Below are 24,112 nucleotides of genomic sequence, written 5' to 3'. Positions count from 1 at the left end.
AAACAAATGTGTTCATGTCTACATGAAAAGTAGAATGATTCCTTCATTTTGTTATCGGCTTAGCCGCTTTATTGATTTAACATTGCACTTGTGTGTCTGCCTCTATTAATCAAGTAGTGGAGGTTGATATGACATTTAGAATGCAAGCAGAACTAAAAATAATTAATAGAACGAATGATAATGTCATTAATCTAGTTACAGTACATGTCAAAGGACAGTGAATTAAAGCAAATTATTTATTTAAAAAGAACAAGCCATTCTCATACAAGACTTTGTTCTTCGTGTGACTAAAATGTAGGCAATAGCTATGTTTACAAAAAAATATTAATTAAATGTATGTACAAAATTGGAATAAAGGATGTGCGAATAAAGCAGCATTTCCATTTAACGAATCAATGAGAACAAAATCATCTCTTCCTGATTAACTGGCGCCAAATATCAACAGTAAAAACAGAATTTACAGCGGTAGGAGAAGCTGCGTCAATCTTTTCTTTATTTAATAAATGTACTTGCAATTCAGAAGACAAAGCTGACACACAAACACGTGGGGGCGTTTGAAACCATGAGATGCAGAGAACAGACGCTCTTGACACTCTGGAGGTCATTAGTAATATACATTAATACTGAAATGGTTAAGGCGTTTAAGAATGATCAAAACAACATTTCAGAAAATGCAACAATGTATCATTTATTGCCCTTGGTCCAGACCAAATGAAGCGAACTACAGATGTGAAAGCACCCTTAAACCCCATTGAAAATCTATGGGCTATTGTCAAGAGGGAGATGAGGCAACAGTGATTTCAAAATGCAGACGAGCTGAAGGCTGATATCAAAGCAACTATGACACAGTTGAGGTGTTATGTTAGTCCAAGGCTGATTGCCTCCATGTCACATCGCTTTGAAGCTGTAATTAGTGCTAAGGTGGCCAAACAAAGTACTGAGAAAATACAGTACATTAACACACTTTTCAGAAGGCTAACATGCATTTACATTCTTTTTTTTCTTTTTTTTTGCGCACATGAAATAGTCTCATTTTGTAAGTACTGGATTTGGGGTTTTTCCTCCTTTAATCCATAATCATTCAAATTTAATCAAATAAAGGCTTGAAATATTTCACTTTGAGTGGTGAACTAATAATGTTTCGCTTTTTGAAACAAATTATTAAAATAAATGGACTTTCCCTCTATTTAAATTAATTTTTTGGCACATACCTGCATAACTTTTAATCTAATTAAAATGTTAAAAAGTCACATTTTTAACTTTTTCAAGGTAAAAAGTTGTTGGAAGATATATTAGGGTTCCATGATGCAATTCAAAAGCAAAAATAAGCTAAATAAAGCATTGTTAAACAGGGTTAAAACCACACTAAAATAACATAATTTTATTCAAATTAAGGGAATGAAGTAATTTTAACTGAAATTACGTTAACCTGAAAAGTATAACTTAATGTAAAACACTGAACTTAACTTTAATCATTTATGCTTAACATAAAAACATATGTTGTCATGACATATGGATCATAATTTATTCAAGTGCGATCAATCAGACAGTTTATAAATATACATACGATGTACAACAAAACACAGATACCATTAAATCAGCCTTTTTCGTTCAAAACTTTTAGGGGACCTATTATGCAAAAATCCTTTTATAAAAGGTTTAAACAGTCTGTGAATATAACCAGCTTTTTAAGTTAAATGATATCTAAATTGTAATGATTTCCAAGGAGAAAAATTTAATGCAAATGTAATTCAAGAACTTTATTATTTTAGGCTAAAATGTACATCCAATGCAGAAACAGTTCTTCTGACATCATGAAAATAGATAAAAACACAAACATCTGAAAATGAATAACACATTACTAAAAGCAAAAATTCTCATACAATTTGTTACAGTTTTGTCCACATGATGTTACAGAAAATATTCAATTATTTTAAAAGATCATATCAGCACTGACGAGCAAAACATTAAGCTATATTAATTATTGTTAGTCATAGCCTAGACTTTATTTTATTCTTTTTTTTTTTTGGCTTAGTCCTTGTATTAATCAGGAATCGCCACAGCGGAATGAATATGAATATGGAGAGAACATGCAAACATCCACACAGAAATGCGACTGACCCAGCCGTGGCTCGACCCAGCGACCTTTTGAAACAGTGACGCCATCATTATTTCTATTGCTTCAAGCATTCATACTATATACATCTATATACATGTTATCTGCAGAGCACTTTATAAACTGGTTTCATTCATTCATTTTCTTTTCGGCTTAAGCCTGGTTTATACTTTTGACCACGACGCCCATAGCTGTGCATTGTTTATGTTGCTCTGCAATAACTCTTCTGTAACGCTAGTTGGCAGTAGGTGTTCATGTTCTTCTGTGTCTAGTTTCTTCGCTGGTGTTTTTTTTTTTTTTTTAATCGCTTCCTTAATGTACAAGTGGTTCAAACTCGCTCATTTTGAGGCAGGAACCGGCGGACGTGCAACAACTTTAACCACAAGGTAAACGCAAAACAAAATTTTGCATCCGGAGCTCCTTCACCGGACTCTACACTTGTAAACAATCACACAATCGGGCTTGGGCGGCTCTCGGTCTCGCCCACACTCGTCAACGCTACCAAGCCAACCAATCACAGAGCTTATGGTACGCATCATTGCGACATGCAGTTAATTTTTTTTTGTGAGGTTGCCGTGCCGTAGCATATGCTTGTGCTTGACGCAGAAGTATAAATCAATCTTTAGTCCCTTTATTAATCCAGGGTCGCCACAGCAGAATGAACCCACAACTTATGCAGCATATGTTTTACGCAGCGGATACTCTTCCAGATGCAACCCATTACTGGGAATCACCCATACACTCTCATTCACAGACAATTTTAGTTTACCCAATTCCCCTGTACCGCATGTCTTTCAACTTGTGAGGGAACAGGAGCTTCCGGAGAAAACCCATGCAAAGGCAGGGAGAACAAGCAAACTCCACACAGAAAAACCAATTGACCCACCCGAGGCTCAAACCAAAGACCTTCTTGCTGTGAGGTGACTACCTACTGCGCCACTGCGTCACCCCTAACACTGGTTTCAACATTAGCTAATTAACTAAATGACACATATCAATTTTGTAAACTTCTAATGAATAAAATCTAATAAATAAATATTATATATTTCATAGGTAACCGATACAAATAAAATAAACCGGTACTAGTATGAAATAAGTATTAAAAGATAGCAGGCAACCTAAAAAAAGCAGGGCAACACTGTAGCATGAAGAAATATTTCATGTGATTACATGTTTATCAAGTAAACTCAGCACACCTGAAGCAAAGAAAGGCATGGGATAAAACACCATGTGAAAATGTGCAAAAGGGAAACAAACTATTTTACTATCAATAGCTTCCTACTTTATGAATATTTTACTATATACACTATGTAGCGTAGAGCTGCCACCCAGGTAAAAAAAAAATCTGAGCTTTATCACGTTTGTACAATATACTTTTCACGTTCTTACAATATAATATCACGTTCTTACAATATAATATCACATTCTTACAATATAATATCACGTTCTTACAATATAATATCACATTTTTACAATATAATATCACGTTCTTACAATATAATATCACGTTTGTGCAATAAACTCGCATTGGCAGACATGCAAAGATTCTTGCGATGGAGTATGGATCATAACGTCACTAACTGTTTTATTACTGGGTCTAGTAATCACAATCAGTAGCTGCAAAATTTCCCCATGTGTCAATCCAAGCATAAAATAAAACTTAATTCTGTAAAACGAGACATTTTCTCACGCTCTGATCGCACCAGGTAAACGTAGCCTAAGCAATAAAGTTTTAACGTAATAACGTGATAATTATATTGTACAAACGTGATATTATATTGTAAGAACGTGATAATTATATTGTACAAACGTGATATTATATTGTAAGAATGTGATAATTATATTGTACAAACGTGATATTATATTGTAAGAACGTGATAATTATATTGTACAAACGTGATATTATATTGTAAGAACATGAAAAGTATATTGTACAAACGTAATAAAGTTCAGATTTTTTTTTACCTGGGTGGCAGCTCTACGCTTCCGTATTTAAACAGACAAAACCAAGATTTAAAAACATGCTATTTAAACAACATTTAGTAAAAAAAATAAAAGGAAAAAAAAAACATGAGAAAAAATTAGAAATGTAGCATAAAATTAAATACAATCTGGTGGTTATCAGTCAAATTGCTTTAAACCCTCCTTGAAAAACAGGGGAATGGAAAAAACAAACTAAGTAGATAGGAACCAATCAGTAGATTTCAACCAATCAGTTTTTGTGGCTTGCATTTAAAAGTAAATCATCAAAAGGGTCAGAAAGAAAGAGGGAGATTTATAGAAAGACAGGAATGAAAGACCAAAGAAGGAATTGAAAATGTCAGGATTTTATGGAGCCACATGCACTAATAATGAAAAGACTGTTTTTTTACTGTAATAGAGGGCATAAAGGCCAGAAAAATCCAACAGAGTTTGGATGCTGCGGTTGCTTTGTTTTTTTACACGTGAGTAACACTGTTTTTGTTATTTTGTTTAATTTTACACAACAAATTTGTGCTTTTTTGTGTTATTAGTTATATAAGTAATAGCACAATATTATGTTTTAAGTGACTTTTTGTCTGAGGTCTGTAGCACAAAGCATGTTTGAGTTTTTCGAAATTCACCTGAGAGTGTTGAGCATATCCATGTGATAGAGTTAGGACGAAATCTTGCCATCTTGTGGTTATGAATCACTAAACTGATAATAACTAAAATAAAAAATAAATAAATAAAATAAAAACTAAAATACTGATTTTTTTTTTGTTTCCTATAAACTGTAGAGATAAATAAAACTGTATTCATGTTTACTGCATTAGCTGCTTGTCTGGCTTCATACCCGTTTAATCTGAAATCATACCTATGAAAAACGGAAAAGAAGGCTAATACACTATTATCTAAATTACTTTTATTTATGTAGACTGGATTTAGTTTACAGTTGTTACTACTGACAATGGGGCTATTTTTGAAAAATAAAATTTGGGATGGAATGTTCAAAAAATGCCATGATTTAAAGTATAAAAATCTAAAATATGCCTCTGGACAAAGGCTTCACAATGGGGTTCTAGGATACTGTATCTGTCTTATTTCTATCAAATGAATTTATGACAGGGAATGCATGAGTATGATGCCATTTTGAGATCAGTCCTTGTGACAACTTTCTCAGTTGACAAAAAGGCACAATTAAATTTTCTGTGTCATCAAATCAAATGACAGTTTGTTTATTTGGTGGTTGTTTGCACACTGATGAGTAAATAGTATGGTCTGTTGGTTCGATGGGATTTGTAGGTTTTTTGTGTTGTCCTACGGTGCAGTAAGTTGTGGTGGGGTTGTTGACTTCCATTTCCTCTTGTGTCAGAGTTTGAAGCTGATAAAATTCACAGAAAAAAAAATTACAAATGCACTCATGAACAGTTTTGCTAATGAATACTGCACTAAATAAAGAATTAAACACATTGACTATTGCTATACAACAAGCAATTCAGGCCCCGTTTACACTGCCAGTTAAATGTTACCCAATTCTGAATTTATTTTATTTATTTTTTTCAGATATATCTGTTCTATGACTATGTAATCATAAAAATAACGCATGCATTCGGATATTCAGAGATGGATTTCAGGCCTCCTTCATATGTGGAAATAAATCAGATATAAATTGCATATGTGACAATGTGACTACTATGTAAACAGGCAGATCGAATTTATTGAGGCTTTCTGTTTTTTATGTCATTATACTTGTGACTAAAGCCCCTTTCACACAGTGATTCTGGTAAATATGCAGTAATTTTTCGGAACGCCTTTACCGGTATATAAAAAAAGTACTGTTCACACAGGCGAGGACATTACGGAATTCCAAGTGTGAACTCGCTCTTTTCTGCAATTTTCCTTTTGTGTTCACACAGCGCAGCATTCCAAATTTACTGATATTTTCAAAAAGGGCCTGTTCACACATACAGACCTTTTTGGAAAATGACCCGCAATTTTTCGGACAGTTCTGTATGTGGGAAAGGGGCTAACATGGTAATTCTCCACTGTTGAATGACATAGAAGGAAGAGCGTGTGTGGAGATGCTGATGCGGTAACAGCAACAACCAAAAAACATAGAGGAGGAACTTGGTCAGTCGCCATAATTTGCTCCCACCAGACCTGAGATCTGAATGGTGGAGGACATCATATATAAACCATAGGCGCAAGCTGCGATGATGGCGCTTTTACTCCTACTCTGTCTCAAAGTCATTTTAAAGTTGGGCGAACTTCGCTTAATTTTGAGAGCTGAAAGCAAGACAATTTCTTCCATTATGGCTAGTGTGGTGCAGATGCTAGAACCCGCCTTTACGCATGCACAATGTCGTAAATTGCATAGCAGGTGTAAACACATGAATCGGACATGGGTCACAATTAAAAGTATGTAAACGGAGAGGCAAAAAAAATCTGATCGGAATTGAGCATCATGACCTGACAGTGTAAATGGGACATTGGAGAAACACCCCAATGATTTAAACACCCCATCTCTGAGTTGAACAGTTTACTTGAACCATTTTTAAATCCATTTGTTTGATTATTTGTTCTGGCAAGATCACTTTTAGCTTAGCTTAGCATAATGAATTGAACCAGATTTGATCTTTAGCATTTCACTCCAAAATTAAAATAAAGTTTTAATTTTCCTATTCAGAGTTAGTCTTCTGGTCGTAGTAGTAGTAGTAGTAGTTGTTGTTGTACTAGTATTAGCAGCAGTAGTTGTTGTTGTTGTTTTTGTACTAGTAGTATTTGTAGTAGTAGTAGGAGGAGCAGCCCTCTGGAAACAGCCCATTCTCATGTGCTGCGTAATAGCACTCCGCCTAGTGCAACAATGTTACAGCAGCAGGGTCTCTTGACTATTATGCCAGAATGAGAGCATATTTCTTGGGAATATTGTCTTACAAAATTTTTATTTTCTTTCGGTTTTATTACACAATGTAACTACAGAAGACTCAAACTTTAAATAAAAAAATTTTTCAAAAAAGATTTGATAATTTTGCTTTTAACAAAATGCTAATGGTCAAATCCATTTAAATTCATTATTATAAGCTAAGCTAAAAGTGACCCCACCACTTTGGTTTGAGTCAACTATTTGACACAGGGAAATTTGTAAAATTAGTCTTTTTCAAAAAGGTGGAGCGTTCCTTCAAGGCTTTTATAATCTTTTGTCTGTTAGCTTTTTCTCACCCGCTCTGGAACATCATAAGTGTGGGCGTCACAGTTGGTCGTCTTCATTTCTTGACCCTGATTAAATTAAACAACATTTCTTTCAGGAGAATATAGAAAACGCATCATCAAAAATTAATAGTAAAACTCCATAGGCTGCCCGTCTAATTCAGGATTGATTTTAAAATGCTTTTACTGGTATATAAATCCCTTCATTGGCGGATTTTTCCGCTGTAGCAACCCCAGATTAATAAAGGGACTAAGCCGAAACAAAAATGAATAAATGTAAATAAATTAATGAATGGCGTCATAATCTAGCCCAAACAACTCTCTCAGAGCTTTTTTTTCAGTTGTTTCTCTTGTCTTATTTCTATGTTTTTATATTCTGTCTTTTTAGTTGACTTTGTCTTATGTTATGTAAAGCACTTTGGTCGGACTTGTGACTTTTTTTAAATGGGCTCTATAAATAAATTAACTTGAATTTAAACTTGAGTAAGCGTTAACACATACTTATTAAAATATACAATAGCCTTGTGGCCTTGCATGTATGTTTTAATAATTCATATTTCTACAATTTAAAGTGCTGATTTTGGTCACACTTTACAATACCGTTCCATTACTGTTAATGTATTTACTAACATGAACCAAGAAAGAACAATAATTATACAGCATTTGTTAATCATGGTTTACAAATTAAGCATTAATAAAATTCAAAGTTGTAATATGTACTGAGAGTTCTAATTATATTTTCTGGTTTTTCACCATTATTGGATAGGAAAGAGTATTGGCATGAAAGCATGGGGAGCAAAGAGAGGGGAAGGATCAGCATATAGGACAGCGAGGTGGAATCCAACTCTGGTCGCTGTGAGCACTGGAGTGCCTGTGTCAATGCACTAACCACTACACCACTGGCACTGAAATATGTACTGAGAGTTGACTGACAATGAAACTTTTATTTTATACAAATACTTTTATTATTATCATTATTATTATTATTGTTATTACAAAGTATTATTATATTAGAATAATATATATTTTAGATGTGAGTTTGTATTTAAAATTGTTTCATCAGCAAGATAAACAAATTTGTCATCTTCACTGGTGCCAGTGAGTGTACATTTACAGTAATAGACTAATCAGAGAAAGGAGTTTACTCATGGTTGGTAATGCTGACATTTTTGAGAAAGATAAACTAAAATGATTTCATTTAATTATTAAGTAACATATTTTGAGATGTGTTCTGGATTGCAAAGTCAAATGTTGTTTTCTGTTAAGTTGACTGATATAGTTATGCTTTTAGTATGGTATATGTGTAATGGAAGCTTTGCTTGACTGAAACTTAAACATCAAGACAAATAAATGACCACATATTTAGGATAGGGGTGTGCACTACATACAGTAATGTATTTTGAGATCTAACATGGCTGAAAACTAGCGTAACAACAAATCCATGATATCTGCATGCATATTAATAGTACTTTAAAGATTACCTCAACTTGAGCATAGACTGTATCACTGACCTCTTGAGTGCCTACAAGGTTTAGAATATACACCAATATATTAGCATCAAGAATTGTCAGAAAAAAAGTTATGACATTATTATATAAAAAAATAAATATCCCAATTTTATTAAGAAAATTTAATTTAGCATACATTTCATAGGAAAAGGGAGATTTATTATATTAGATGTCAGTTCCAAACTGATTTTAAGCAGATTTGGTTATATTCAGTTTTAGCATTACATTGTGAACTAATTGCATCTTTTTGCAAAGATTTTCCACATGCACACAAATGATATTAAGTTTAAACAATGTCAGTTATAATTCTTTGTACTGTTTTTTCTATTATCTTTATTCCGGCTATTTATTTATTTATTTATTTTTGACACCGGCAAATAACAAATGTTTTGTCCTCGTACAGTATGTGCAGTACAAACCATTTGACATTTAAACCTGAACAAGCTTGTTAAGGTGTAAAATATGGGTTCTAAACAAAGTCTAAACTTTATAGATAATAAGTTCAAATATTTAAATTGTTATTTTATTAGAAAATTCAGTAGAGAAAATAGTAAAGAACTAAAGGCGTGTGCCACTCAAGGTGGTGTGAGTATTCTAGTACTTCCCCATGTAAAAAAAAAATGTTGTCACCTTGCTTTACAATTACTCATTATTTTTATTATAGCATATATGTGTGAGGGATATGGACATACCTGTTTTACGTGTGTGGCGGTGGATGACTATACCTATCCCAACCAGTATCAGCATCACTATTGCAGCTATTAAAACATATAGCCACAGGAGAGTTGGCTTGGGTTTTGTCTCTTCATTCTCTGGAAAAGGAAACATCAACACTCATCATTAAGAACAGTGGTGAATTAATTTATTCTAAAATCACACATCAATTCAGTAGTTAAACTATTTAGTTATTTTGAGAGATGTTAACTTATACTCTGAATGTGGTGTTTCTTTGTGTGTACCTTTATTAACACAGAGCTGTTTAATCTTTGTTTCATCTTTTTTCCAGCTGACAGGATTGCTGTAATTACACATGATCAACTCCTCACTGCAGGACAGGATGAGGGTGTTGTTCTCCTGTGATGTCACTTCCTCTTGAGAGCATGTGTTGTTCTGATAGTTAGAGTTAATGATAAGATCTTGAGCTCTGCATGTGAAGTTGACAGTACAGGAGCTACTGCTGAACATGATTGAATTTACAGTCAGAACCGGAGCCTTCACTGCATCTGAAACATATATTTGTGAGAGAAAAATTATAAGATGCAGCCTACAACCTTTGATCAAGCTTAAAATGAACAACGATGTGTTTAATGCCAAATAATACATTTTCATGCTATTGAAAAGGCCCTTTCAGACTGATGGTGACATAATAGTGAAGAAAATCAGTGACACTGCTTTATCATCGAACCTGAAGGAAACGACACATTTTTGGTGCAGTAGCATATCGGTCTCACCCTTTATTTGTAACATCAATGTGCAGTGCCATCTCATGGACTCAAGAGGGCAGCAGGTTGTTTATGTTCCTGGTCTGATCACCCCTGGACTTCTGATTTTTTTTATATTTATTCACAGCTGTTTGTAATTATCAACTTACTTACTAGCTGCGTCCCAAATGGCACATTATACACTATGCGCTTATCCACAATGTAGGTATGCACTTGCACACTCAACAGCAGAGTATATGTATGTAGTGTTATCCCAAATGGAGCACTAATATTTTTTTTTACTTAGCAGAAATTCATACCGTTTCCCAGATGACATTTGACGGTTGCCAAGTTATTGAAATAAATGTCAAAAGTTTCAAATAATACCTGCCATGAGTATAACCGCATTCACTATCGGGATGTGCTATAATCACTCTTGTAGGAGAATTTTGCTCGCACAATCCAAAATAACTAAAGTAATCCAACATATGCGCCCGATAGCTCTGCCCTATCCGCTATGTGAGCAAACCTGCTGTCGTTGAGTGAGTGAAGTGTCATTACACACTACATTTTAACGGTTGAATCAGTGCCTCATCTGGGTATTTAAAGTGCACTTATTCTTTTTGTAGTTTTCAGTGTAAACGCACTACTTACACCATTTATACTACAAAAGGGCATAGAATAGTGCATAAATATGTGATTTGGCATGCCTTTATAAGGGTGGACTAACACTAGGCTATCTGAACTGTGCCCACGCTAGGGCACTGTCATTACTGTACTCAAAAATACTGTGTTCTTTTTTTAAATGTCTCGCTAAAAAACAACTATTTTCTTCATTCGACACAATATACTTTATACATTTTTTATTTTTTCAATCAAATTTTTCTTTTAATTAGTATTTTTTGAACACAGAAAAATATGCCGTAGACAAACAGCATATAACAAAGTGTGTAGATATACATGTATAAACCAATACACAAGTTGTTCAATAATAGTATTAATAATAGTGCCAGCCATGACAACAATATTGTCAGTAAAAAAGCAAAACTTAAGAGCAATGACAAAGACATACTAGAGCAAAAAAATGATAAATAAAATAAATGTGTGTGTGTGTATATGTGTGTGTATATATATATATATATATATATATATATATATATATATATATATATATATATATATATATATATATATATATATGTATGTACAGTTGAAGTCAGAATTATTAGCCCCCCTGAATTATTAGACCGCTTGTTTATTTTTTCCCCAATTTCTGTTTAATGGAGAGAAGATTTTTTTAACAGACTTCTAATCATAATAGTTTTAGTTACTCATTTCTAATAAATGATTTATTTTATCTTTGCCATGATGACAGTAAATAATATTTGACTTGATATTTTTCATGACACTTCTATACAGCTTAAAGTGACATTTAAAGGCTTAACTAGGTTAATTAGGTTAACTAGGCAGGTTAGGGTAATTAGGCAAGATATTGTATAATGAGGGTTTGTTCTGTAGACAGTCGAGTAAAAATCTAGCTTAAAAGGGCTAATAATGGGCTAAAATGGTGTTTAAAAAAATTAAAACTGCTTGTATTTTAGCCGAAATAAAACAAATAAGACTTTCTCCAGAGGAAAAAATATTATTAGACATACTGTGAAAATGTCCTTGCTCTGTTAAACATCATTTGGGAAATATTTAAAAACGAAGAAAAAAATTCAAAGGGGGCTAATAATTCTGACTTCAACTGTGTGTGTGTGTGTGTGTGTGTGTGTGTGTGTGTGTGTGTGTGTGTGTGTGTGTGTGTGTGTGTGTGTGTGTGTGTCCAGCATTGGACAGACGTTGTATTTTAGTCACTTTCCGACGCAACCTAAAAACAGCCAAATATCAATGTCTATTGATGTTACAGTTTGACGTTGTGTGGACATTACCATTATGACATCTATCAGACGTTGAATTATGGTTGCCATACCTGACGAATAAGTGTTTGATGTCAAAATGATGTTGGTTTAAGGTGCTGACTTGACGCTGGTCACTTTCTAACACACCACAAAATCAACCAAATATCAATGTCATTGCCTACTGGAAAGGAGTATGCACTTTTATCAAAACAGGTCGGCACCAGCCTCATAAGCAGTGCATCAACATGTAGTGTCATTGCGGATTTTTGGTTGTCCTAAGTTCAAGTCCCAGTTTGTGGACCTTTTCCTGACTTAACAAGTTAAATTCTGTTCAGATTGCACAATTATTATTTTTATTTTTAAACAATTTTGCCATGATTTTCTAGATGTAGGGTGTTGTGGGGATTCGTAAGTAGGGATGGTTGATATGAAACTTACGTTTCGACACTGTATTGAGTGTTTCTAAACACGGCACGATCTGAACCAGCCAGGTCAGGTGACTAAAGTGTTTTGAAACACCCAGGCTATGTGACAAAATGTTTCGAAACACCAGGGGCCTCATGTACGAAGACTTGCGTTGAAATCATACTAAAACATTGCGTGCAAGCAAAGCTGTAAATGTGCGTACACAGTAAAATATTCAGATGTGTGAAACACTGCGTACGGCGAATCACACGCATATTCTCTTTGTACATTCGAATTTAGTGAAACTGAGCGCAACATGCATGATCACAAAACCCCTCCCTGCCTCCGCCCCCGTATGAATATGCTAATGACTCTAATTTTGGCAAAACCCAACGGAAAAAGCAATGGCAAAAGCAAGCAAAAAGACAAACTTTGAACAGAATGTGAATTAGAGGTGCTGATTTCGGAGGTAGACCAGAGAAAAATGGTGTAATTTGCAAGTTTGTTCTCCGGAATTAACAACAAAAGAAAAAAATAGAGTGGGCGAGTTTAGCTGATGCGGTTAACGCAGTTGGGTTTGAACATCGTGTGAATTAAAAAAGAAATAGTGCGATGTGATGGTGTAAAATTTTGTAGTGTCTTCATCAGTGTGAGTGGCGCAGCTCGTAAAATGCATGGCAACATGTTTTGACCAGTTTCGAGCATGAACTCAGTTCGAATCCAGTGTCTGATGAACTCATTCTTTTTTCCCTTCGCTGCATATCATTTTGCATATAATGTTCATCACGAGGAAGAAAAGTAGGAATCATTAATAAGTGTGTGCATCATATTTTATTTGCACATTTATTGAATTAAAATGTTTCTGATTCACATATGCAAATTCATCTTTAAGTGGTGCCTTTATAGCAATGTGCATGCAGTAGATTGCTCAGATTAATTTGGGAAAAACAGCAAATGCTGCAAATTGCGCTGCATGGTATATGGAAACCTTGTATACCTGCAGGACATGCAGATAAACCTGTCTCATACAGCTGCCATTGCACGGCTCAAAGATACTTTGTAGAGTGCAATTTAACCCAACTGCCTCTAGGAGTCGCCAATGGAAGTAAAACAGACACACACAAGAAATGTGCGTAAGCCAGGCATGAATTCTCACGTTTCATCGTTCATCATTAGTGAATCCAAACGTGAGCGTGAAACCTGGAGTACGCAAAGTTTTTGTGCATACACAGCGTTGATACATGAGGCCCCTGGTTACTTGACTAAAGCGATTCAAAGCATCGGTTGTTTCTAAAGTGCTTCGAGACCTAGCGAATCTGGATTGACTGTAATCTCATGTAGCCTAGTGAACTGTGCATGTGCATAAATCAATTGTGCTGCATTTGGCTCAAGTTCGAATCCAGACTTGTACAAATACTCTGAAATTATGACTTGATGTATTTTGATAATGCTACTTTTTTATGACTGAAACAAGAAATTTATTCAGAAAGTGCTCATTCGGAGGTCAAATCAATGTTAAAACAAAATGTGTTACAAGAACGGAGCATTTAAAAACTAATGTCTATAGCTGCATCACCATGTATACGCACCCAATATCTTGACATGCTATTCAGGAACTCTAACTGCTTTACTAAATCACTTGAGATTTTTTTTAAGACAACAGTATCTCCAGCAGTAAAGAAATCCAAATATGCCATTTTAAATCTGTGTTTTAGAAAAAAATGAAGACCGCGGAAGTCAATGATTGATTTGAATTATTTAGCCTGACATGTTTACTACTCCAAAATATTTCAATTCAAATAAAATGTACTGTCTTCAAATGGGAAAACCTTTTTGTTTTTTACCCAGACATTAAAAAATAATATATTTTAGAGCAGTAATTACAAAACCGTGAAACCATGATATTATTATCCAAGGTTATCATACCATCAGAATCTCATACTGGCTTATGCTAAAACTTAGTATTCCAATCTATTCTATCTGCTTACCGGCAAAGCAGGCAAATCATGCAAGTCCTTGCAAATAATGTGCAGTCTACTTGTCCTTGCTTGTATAGCACTACTAGAAAACGATTTACAAATAAATAATGTATACATTACCGAAACAATTATTATTATTTTTTATTTACAACAAAAGGAAACAACAATAAATAAAAGAATGAATTATAGTAAACATGACAACGAATAAATACATAAGTCATTACCACATGATTCCATGATTCAAATCTTTATTCAAACTTATTCTAACAGTCATGTACTGGAGTTGGACAATAAAAGACTGAAACGCCTGATTGTAGACCACAGTAATTCATTAGTATGGTGTAGGACTTCCTCTTGCGGCCAATACAGCATCAATTGGTCTTGGTAATGACAGATTCATGTCCTGCACAGTGACCAAAAGTATTTTGAGCCATTCTTGCAGATAAGTGGCCAGGACACTACGTGATGCTGGTAGAGGAAAACTGAAGAGTTCAGATGCAAAACCCTCTAAATCCATCAGACGTCTTTTTTTTTTTTTTTTTTTTGTAAATGAGCATTTTCTATCAGGCTCCTCTTATTAGGTTTAGAAGTTTCATTATACATGTAATTATAAGGTTATTAGCTAGTAAATAAAATACCTTTTTTTCAAAAATTTCATTTTATACAATTCTTTGTTTTTTACCAGGTAGATATTCTTTTGCATGAAAACCAGTTTCAAGTGTGCTTTTTATGCAAAACCCTCTAAATACACCAATTGGAACAAGGCTGTGTATTTAGTTGAAAAATCACTAAAGATGCAGTTATAAATTATTTTACCAAACATAAAACGCATAACACAAACCACCTGAAATTTAAAATGCATAAATCTGTCATGTAAGTGGCGGTTCATTCCACTGTGATAAACCAGGGAAAAAGCAGAAGGAAAATGAATGAATGAATTCTGTCAAGTGCATTAATCAATAACATTAAAACTGACATTAAGTAAATCTTAATAATCTGGTGTCATTTCTGATATTTGGGATTTATATTTAATGTAAGTAGAGCAATGTAAAAATTGCAAACATTGCAAGCTAAGCTAGGTAGATTTAAATAATGTAGTGTAAAACATTGTGAAACATCAATATCTGTGCACTGTACATTAATATAAAAAGCTTATCAGACGTATAGGTATTATGAAGTAGTATACTAAATATATAGTTTAATACATTATATTTATCTTTTAAAGAATAGCTTAACGTAGCAAATAAAACACAAGTTAGGCCTACTGGGCAAAAAGGGGATGACTCTCAGGCAATTGTAGAAGCTGCCATTCATTCATTCATTCATTCATTCTCACCATACTTAAGGTCTTGGTCTCTTCTTTATCCTCATAGCATCCATGTGGGATAAAAGAACATCTTTTGTGAAACACAGTTGCCGTTTAATGTATAGTAAATTGGACTCATTCGAAGTAGCGTAACTGCACAAAAAATCGTTATGAATGCATGCTACACTTCCAACTGTACAGTATGTTTTCTTTTTCTTATAATGCACAGAGTTTTGAGCTAAGGGAAGTTTTCGTTTGCCATTTACTGACAGTCGAACAGTCTCACCCAGTTCATCAAACTTTTAAAATCGAAAGCGTTATAAAATGCCCTCCTCATAAAAGCTGGCCTATCAGCGCACTGCTACATTTAAAACATATGATTCGATTTGTGCTTCTGATTGGTTCTCGTGATATAGTGTGGCATTTGCTGTCAAAGGCTAGTGGCGTTTATCGGCTTTTACCAACAAACTGTTATTTCTGAATGCTCTGACACTGGGATTTGGATGATTTGAAGTAGAGATCTGCGCGGGACTAAATTTTGAATCCCGCTCCCGCCTGCACCCGCCAGGTTTTAGCCCGAACCCGACCGCTCCGGCTTATATTAAGCACTTGATGTCCCGCTGCCGGACCCGCCCCGTTTTCTATCCGCCGCGCCCGATCCCGCTAAAGAGCGGGGGGAGAACAAAATCGAAAATCACCCAGTTATACAGTCCAGACAGCCTATAACAAGCTGTCTGTATGAACACACACACGCACAGCACCACTCATTTCTCTCACTCATTCGCGCGCGTGCGCGCCCTCTAACACACACTCATAAGCACCAAGCACAAACACAGGCAAAGCTCTCTATCTCTCATTCGCGCACACACACCCCCCCCCCCCCCCTCTCATTCGCGCATGCGCATACATACATACACATACACATACACATACATACACAAACACACACACACACACACACACACACACACACTGCAACAAACAAGCTAAACACAGCATCGCGCTATTTCATTTACACACATACATACGCGTGCTCACTCGGGAGTCGGGAGCGATATTGCGAGACAGCCCGCTCCCGTCCCAAATTAAACCCGTTACCGACCGCTCCCGTGATTTATTCGGAAATTTATACCCGCGCCGTAGAAATCTGGTCGGGTCCCGCGGCGCCCGCGGGTCAGCCGCGGGAATGCAGACCTCTAATTTGAAGCAAATCTATTTATTGATGGTGTACTACGTGCCTAAAGCATTCATTCAATGTCATAATCTCATTTTTAGCAGAAGTGGCGTTTAGTGGCTTTAGCATCTGAACTCTTCAACTTTTCCTCACTCACTCCTCCAAAGTCACCCCAAAGTGGCTCAATAATATTTAGCTCTGTTGACTGTGCAAGCCATGGTAGATGTTCAACTTTTTCATATTCATCAAACCACTGTCACCAGTCTTGCTGTGTCTATTGGTGCTTTTTCATGCTGATACACAGCACCTCCTTCAGGATACAATTTTTGAACCACTTGGTGCACATGGTCCTCCAAAATGGTTTGGTTGTCCTTGGCAGTGATGAGCCCATCTTGCAGCAGCTCAGCCATGACCGTGTGGAGCTCCCAACAAACAGTTTTAGTGGATTTCCGCACATCAAAAGTTAATTCTGCAGAGAAATGGGTAGCTGGGTTTTATGTTTTTTGGATCGGATCCGGGTTAGTGTTCGGACATCTGTTTCAGACAGCTTCCTCCTGCATCCACAGTTACTCCAATTGGTTTGTCCATGGTGGTATGCTGACATTACCCTGGATGCTGTGACTCTTGATACACTTGCTGTCTTTGTCTCAGATGTGCCAGCTTTGTCTCAGATGTGCCATAATGTGTGCATTGCGATATTTAAAGCAAAACGATCATATGGCTCTGCTTATTCAACCTTCACACTCTGCTCTTACTGATGATATGTGCAATCAAAGAAGATTGCCCACCAGGCTGGTCAAATTTACATAGGAAACCTCCTACACTAAATTGACCAATGTTTCAGTTTCATTGTCCAACTCCTGTATTTATAGACAGAGAACCCAGTGTTCTGCTGCCTTCTCAATGCAGCTGGGTCAGTTCTGCACCTGATCAGCAGGATCTCACCAGTCTTTGCTATCAATCACATCCCTTATTGCTGCAGTCAGACTGAAATGGAAAGGGGACATGAGGCTGTCCATGCCTGAGATACCAATTCATACTGTAGATGAAGAGACCACAGTAACATCTGGCCCAGATGAGGACACACGGGCAACTGGAGTGATGACTCTAGAGCATTTCCAGGATGCTGCTGTGGACTTCTTTGTGCACTTTTCAGATCATACAAAACACAAACATAAAAAGCTGTATTTTTAACAGCAAATTGTCTTTGAATTACTTTTTAAATTGAAAGTAATACATTTATTTTCATATTTTGGGTTCAGGTGTTCTCTTTTATCCACAAACATCCCAGTTACCTTGCCTTGCAGGTCCTGCTCCTCTATAAGTTCTGCTGCAAAGGCACAGACATCAACAATCAAAAATCAACAAACATTTGTGATAGCAGTTTGCAATTACAATAACAACAATAATAGTATTAAAAAACAACACATACTTTAAGACTTAATTTCTGCATTGCACTCACTAAAAGCTTCTTTATGGCAGAGTTTCCTCAGTCACTCTGCACCAGTTAACATACAAACACACGTGTGCTGCTGTCCCTGTAACATCACCACTACCATTGTGATTCATGTGGTCAATAACACATGTACATGTTGAGGTAGTTCCCAATGTATCTCTATAACTAGCCTTCTAATAATAAAGATAAAATTATGCTTTTATGTAGATTAATATTACATTTATATAATGTAAACAGCGCTACATTAGCATTCTACTTCACAAATACAACTTTTTCAGATGTTTATTTAATGTTGTGACTTGCAATACTTATATACTTATACTAATATTTTTTCTGTCAGACATTAAATCATCCTTTTGGTCTAACCTTGCGTGTGTTTTACTTAAGGTCCTAAACAGTAACGTTTTACAGCAGAAAAAAAATATTTTCAATATTATAAAGCGTTTAACACCTTACAGTAGCTCAACCAATGCAATTTTTAACACAAGGAGCCATCTTTTTGATTTAATACTTACATTTCAAAATGGCAGTGTCCCGTTTTTCTGCAATATTGTGACATTTCTTCTTCTTTTCCTCCCTCTATATGTTGATTGTTTTCCTATGGCCTCCTGGGATAAAGTGTCCATCCCATTGAGTGTTTCAGAATCTGGGCTGAAGCAGTAAGACATCCAGGGATTTCTCGCCTACTCTTTTGTGATTACTGAGGATCGTGATTACAGATCTACACAAACAGATTTTTTTCGTACTGTATAGTAGATAAGTAGGTATTTTCAAATGCAAATTAAGTATAAATATTGCAGAGCCTCGCAAGGATTAAAGTAATTCCTGTCTAATCAATTAATACTGTGGAAGATTCAAACATACTCAAAAGCTCCCCTGTTGCATTTTGCTTACTATATAGTAGCTATGCATGCAATTTTAAACACAGCAGATGTTTTCATTTTTGTTTCGCTGTACTGTGAATTATATTTTTTGACATATGTCTGCCAACTTGTAACTTGGATTACATCATTTGCTTTGCTCTGCATTGTGGCTTTAGGATTTTTCTTGAATAAATACTGCATGTGGAAATTGTCTTGAAATTTCATATTCACAGTGTGAATAACTCCATAGGGATCTGTTGTTTTGCATTGCAATTGATTCATATATTTTTCACTTTTATTAACATTTATTAATGAGGCAACATGCCATGGTGAAACTGTTTAAAGGATTGTCAACTGTTGTTAATATAATTTTTTTTACAGACTCATAAATTATCTAATCTGAACATCAAGAACAAATGAACTCACCAAGAACAGATATTCTGTATGTGACAATATCGTTGATTATTTGTCCATTTATTCTTGCTGTGTAGAGTCCACTGTCCTTCTTCTGCATGTTCTCCAGTATCAGAGAGAAGGTGGTTTCATTAAGTATTGCTCTGTTGTTGTAGGCAGGGTAAGAATTAACAATGTTAAATTTACTGTAATATTTAACTATACTTTCTAATTTGTTATATATCCAGGTCAACTCCTCAAACTCTGGTAGTTTTGTCTGTATATCCAGTTCAACAGAATCTCCAGTCAGCACAAACACTGAGATCTCGGCACTGAACCCTAAAGAGAGAGAATGTATATTTTAATGCATCTGGTGAATTCACTTATCTAAATATAAACATTTTTTTCTGAAAATGGTATAAAAGAAACTGTTTGCCATTTAAAAAATACCCCATTTAAATAAAAGAGAGAGAGATAGACTTCAAATTTATCATAATCAAATAATAAGTCCACTTGGTTTCATTTCTTGTTATAACAATTAATAATTCAACTATAAATATCGTAATATAAACTAAAATAATAAGAGCATTGTTTGTGTAATATAATTTCAAAGTAGTGTTGTTGTTTTTTTTTTCACCATGTGAAAATGTTGTTTTGAAAGACGTCTGAAGTAATGTTGTTTTTGCTGTCATAATGTTATGTTTTTGTTAACAGAAAATCTATGTCATTATTCAAAGGCATGGAAAAATAGCAGACGCTGAAATGTATGCGTTCAGTTTGACTTGTATGTATCGGTCAGTTTAACTATGTATCTCTCAAGGTAAAGATACCTATTTTGTGGAAAAACTTTTGTGTTTTGTAATTTTAATGAAATAAAAATGCTAGAATGAAACAATCACATTTAGGAAAAATATAGTAGTATGAATTTTATTTTAACAAAGTCATTAAATTAAAAAAATGCTTTTGTTCAAACCGAGCTTCCAAAAACACAAATGTTATACTTTTCAGTAAATTAACTGTCACGTTTACCAGTGAACAAACCACCAGATGTCGCTGGTAAACACTCACTCATGAAACTACAAATCTGCCAGTAAATGGACTACATATTCAGTCATGCCACACACACACACCTGCTCCAAGTCTCCACTGATTAGACTCCCACAGCTGATCCTGCTTCAAGACTGATTACACACAGTATTTAAGCAGCACACACACTAATTCACATTGCCGAGTCTTGTTTACTGTTAGTGACATTACAACGCGGTTTCCTTTGTCTGCCTTTGCCGTGTTTTTGATCCTTTGCCTTGTTTATTTATTTAATGCTGTTAGCTGCCTGCCTCTGACCATCTGCCTGTTATTTTGACTTCGACTCTGGATTGCCCTCATACATCTGTTTGCCCCTGTATTGACCATTGCTTGCCTGACTACGATTAAACCTGCATTTGAATCCTACCTTCTGTTGTTGGTGTCACTCCCCGGCGTCACATTAACAGTGTGACAAAAGGTCAAGTGAGTTTCAACCATACTGGTTCTTTACATTTTTTTTTAATTTTTTTTTTATTAATTTTTGTACCTAAATGCTGCATTTATTGTTTTGCATACATGGGATTATTACTCCATCCACACAAACACACAAAAAGTTTAATTTGATTTACAAAGTTTTTTTTTTTTTTTTTAAATTGGCTGAATTTAAACAAACAAATGTAATTTATTAATCTTTAACTTTTTTTTTCAAATTTATCCCATGTAAATTGTTTGCAACAACTTGCAGTGCATCTAGAAAGTATTATTAGCACTTCACCTTTTCCACTTTTATGTTACAGCCTTATTCCAAAATTCATTAAATTACTTTATTTCCTGAAATATCTACACACAAAATACACTATAATGACAATGTGAAAACAGATTTTTTTTTTTTTAATTGTTGAAGATTTGTTAAAAATAAAAACCTGAAAAATCACGTTTCACATTGTCATTATGTGGTATTGTGTGTAGAATTTTGAGGAAATTAATAAATTTAATCCATTTTGGAATAAAGCTGTATTATAATTTTTTTTTTGGAAAATGTGAAGCGCTATTTAATAAATTTTACATATCTGCGTACTGTAAGTTGCTTGTATGACTACAAGAAAACAGTACAGTACAACTGTTACAAGGTGATGCAGTGGCGCAGTAGGTGGTGCTGTCGCCTCACAGCAAGAAGGTTGCTGGTTCGAGCCTCAGCTGGGTCAGTTGCCGTTTCTGTGTGGAGTTTGCACGTTCTCCCTGCGTTCGCATGGGTTTCCTCCGGGTGCTCCGGTTTCCCCCACAGTCCAAAGACATGTGATACAGGTGAATTGGGCAAGCTAAAATGTCTGTAGTGTACGAGTGTGAATGAGTGTGTATGGATGTTTCCCAGAGATGGGTTGCAGCTGAAAGGGCATCTGCTGCATAAAACGTATGCTGGATAAGTTGGTGGTCCATTCTGCTGTGGCGACCCCCGATTAATAAAGTGACTAAGCCGAAAAGAAAATAAATGAATACTAATATTCCACCAATCAAATGAGCAAAGTGACGCATCTCTTCCACAATTTATACAATTATTAAATCCATAACACAATAAATATAAAATAAAAAAACTATTTTTCTTTTAAAATATAAATATGTTGACTGCTGCAATGCAAATAATAATTAATTTATAATCAGTAGATTAAAGTAAAAAAAAACCAAAAGACCACACATAAGCTTAATTTTTTGAGGATATAAACTGTACAAGCTAACTTCACTAATAAACCAAGCGGTTTTCTTTTAACTGTCTTTTTTCATGGACCACTCTTTATCTTCCTGTCTAAAATGTTTTTAAATTATTTGTGTGTTTAGACTTTTGGATATTTATTTGTGAATTGCACTAACTTTTTCTCATGAGAACTCAATCAATATATTGGTTTCATTGCGTACGAGAAGCATTTTAATAAATATGTAAGATCATGTATTATTTTTTAATACTTAATATATTTATATATCTAATAATACTTTCATAGGGCCACCATTTAAAAAAAGTAAATAAAAGGTGAACAAACAATGTTCAAAAATGCTACTGAAGCATTTATAAAAACTTTTCTTGCATTGTATTGTTTGGATTGCTTTTTAACCCCAAATATTCTGTACAACTGTCAAGTAAATGAGTTATTGCTATTGCAATTATTTGACAATTTTCTGAATTTCTACTGTTTTTTGTTTAAAATAGTTACACCAGAGATGCACTCATTAAGACTAATGGCACTTATACAGTAGTTATGACTTATTTAATCAATAATCATTATGCTACACACAGACTCCCTGCACGGTTCTATCTCTCTTTTTTTTTTTTTTTTTTTGTTATTCTGTCTTAAATTTTTGTTCATTGCGTTCAGATAATAAAGTCATTTTCTGTTAATATTACATTTTGTATTTCAGCTTGATACAGCTTATCATATGTTTCTAAAAAATTATATATATATAAATTAAATAGTTTGAAAGGGTTAGCATTTTTTAACCAAATTAGCAACTTTTTTGGTATCAAAGATTATTAGAACATAATGCAAAATGCCTTTGCTTTCCTTAGTTGGCGGTATGATCAGAATTGTACCACTCCATTTTGAAATGGAAAAAACCCTTGTTTGAGTTGCTAAGATATTACTCAATATGAAACCATGCTCTCTAAACGCAGTTTTATGATATCAGACAATAGCTGAACATTGTAATTGTCAAACTGCCAAACAGTTTGTGGCTATATTCATCTCAGACAACACTCTTAAATTATGCTTAATAAAAATCAACATAATCGAAATGCGCAACTTTCATGCTAAAGTTTTGAGGCTCTTTGGTACAGAGCACATACTGAAACACATTAGCAAATTGAAAATATTTCTTTAGTTCACAGAGTTTTAGATATTGACTACCCGTATTTTGATCCTACTGTCAAAAAATACAAAATGAAGTACAAGGGCAAAGAGAAGAGTGTTTTTTTTTTAAACTATATCAAGCAATCAATTTCTTAATGTAAAAAGAAGAATGCACTGTACTCAGTGTTTCATTTAATAATATTTTCATAAATCATCCAAAACTATATGTATTTTATACAGATGGATTGTGTAGATGGTATACCAGTAAATGAGCTTTGAGACTGTATGTGAACCTTACCTAGTGTAGTCATCTCTGTAACCATAAGCATTAATTATAAATAAACAGTTAATTTGTGATCATTGGTTTTACCTGTTTTGAAGATCAGAGAAAAAAGCAGAAATTTAAGATGATGATTAATCATCATTGTCACCGAACAAAAACACAACTCAGAAGAACTGCTGTTGCTTTGACTTCCTATATTCCTATATTTCTGGAAACCACCCAAAGCATCATCTTAGTTCCTGCTATCCGGCCTAGATTGGCTAATTGCGAGGACG

The 24,112-nt window shown here is 34.7% G+C and overlaps 2 protein-coding genes and 1 long non-coding RNA gene across 24 annotated transcripts in view; 1 reads left to right on the top strand and 2 right to left on the bottom strand.

Annotated features, from left to right (window-relative positions):
• The window catches only part of si:dkeyp-94g1.1, a 204,767-nt gene that overhangs the window by 64,458 nt on the left and 116,197 nt on the right, over positions 1 to 24,112 (top strand). For 3 of the 19 annotated variants that reach the window (XM_087240152.1, XM_087240141.1, XM_087240153.1), the window contains exon 1: positions 4,415 to 4,560. The exons of 15 other annotated variants lie outside the window; for them this stretch is intronic. Coding sequence is in view for 1 of the 4 variants with exons in the window: in XM_087240136.1 (XP_087096262.1) it covers positions 4,533 to 4,560 (28 nt within the window). In the remaining 3 variants the exon portion in view is untranslated. Of the gene's footprint in view, positions 1 to 333; positions 3,423 to 4,093; positions 4,561 to 24,112 lie in introns of those variants that run through there. One more of the 19 variants, XM_087240136.1, reaches the window with a different exon arrangement.
• LOC141378915 (SLAM family member 9) lies at positions 1,746 to 24,111 on the bottom strand. Of its 4 annotated transcripts, XM_087241534.1 has the most exons (8): positions 23,925 to 24,095; positions 19,917 to 20,030; positions 19,725 to 19,815; positions 9,753 to 10,016; positions 9,486 to 9,605; positions 8,767 to 8,807; positions 7,298 to 7,354; positions 5,276 to 5,459 (listed from the first exon to the last, which is right to left on the bottom strand). In XM_087241534.1, the coding sequence occupies exons 3-8, from the start codon at positions 19,810 to 19,812 to the stop codon at positions 5,298 to 5,300; spliced, it is 732 nt and encodes a 243-aa protein (XP_087097660.1). In that variant the 5' UTR covers positions 19,813 to 19,815; positions 19,917 to 20,030; positions 23,925 to 24,095; the 3' UTR covers positions 5,276 to 5,297. The 4 variants fall into 4 exon arrangements, with proteins under 4 accessions (XP_087097661.1, XP_087097660.1, XP_087097658.1 ...); XM_087241532.1 differs by having other exon boundaries at positions 19,725 to 20,030; positions 23,925 to 24,111; XM_087241533.1 differs by having other exon boundaries at positions 5,276 to 6,911; positions 7,251 to 7,354; positions 19,725 to 20,030; positions 23,925 to 24,058.
• LOC147837245 (uncharacterized) lies at positions 15,045 to 19,156 on the bottom strand. The gene is made up of 4 exons (XR_015479098.1): positions 18,951 to 19,156; positions 18,275 to 18,309; positions 16,755 to 18,127; positions 15,045 to 16,651 (listed from the first exon to the last, which is right to left on the bottom strand). It is a non-coding gene; the product is annotated as an uncharacterized LOC147837245 (long non-coding RNA).

This window comes from Danio rerio, chromosome 2 (assembly GCF_052040795.2).
Source record: "Danio rerio strain M-AB ecotype USA chromosome 2, GRCz13ab, whole genome shotgun sequence".
NCBI classification, from domain to species: domain Eukaryota; kingdom Metazoa; phylum Chordata; class Actinopteri; order Cypriniformes; family Danionidae; genus Danio; species Danio rerio.
This window is presented reverse-complemented; position numbering and strand designations above follow the sequence as displayed.

Bases quoted from the DNA above. Each gene is read 5' to 3' on its own strand.
- LOC141378915 (XM_087241532.1), bottom strand. From the start codon at position 23,979: ATGATGATTAATCATCATCTTAAATTTCTGCTTTTTTCTCTGATCTTC. The intron at 8,808-9,485 runs GTATGTCCATAT...TAAACCTTGTAG, and splicing joins CCGCCACACACGTAAAACAG to GCACTCAAGAGGTCAGTGAT. The intron at 7,355-8,766 runs GTAATCTTTAAA...TAATTTAATCAG, and splicing joins CAGTCTATGCTCAAGTTGAG to GGTCAAGAAATGAAGACGAC.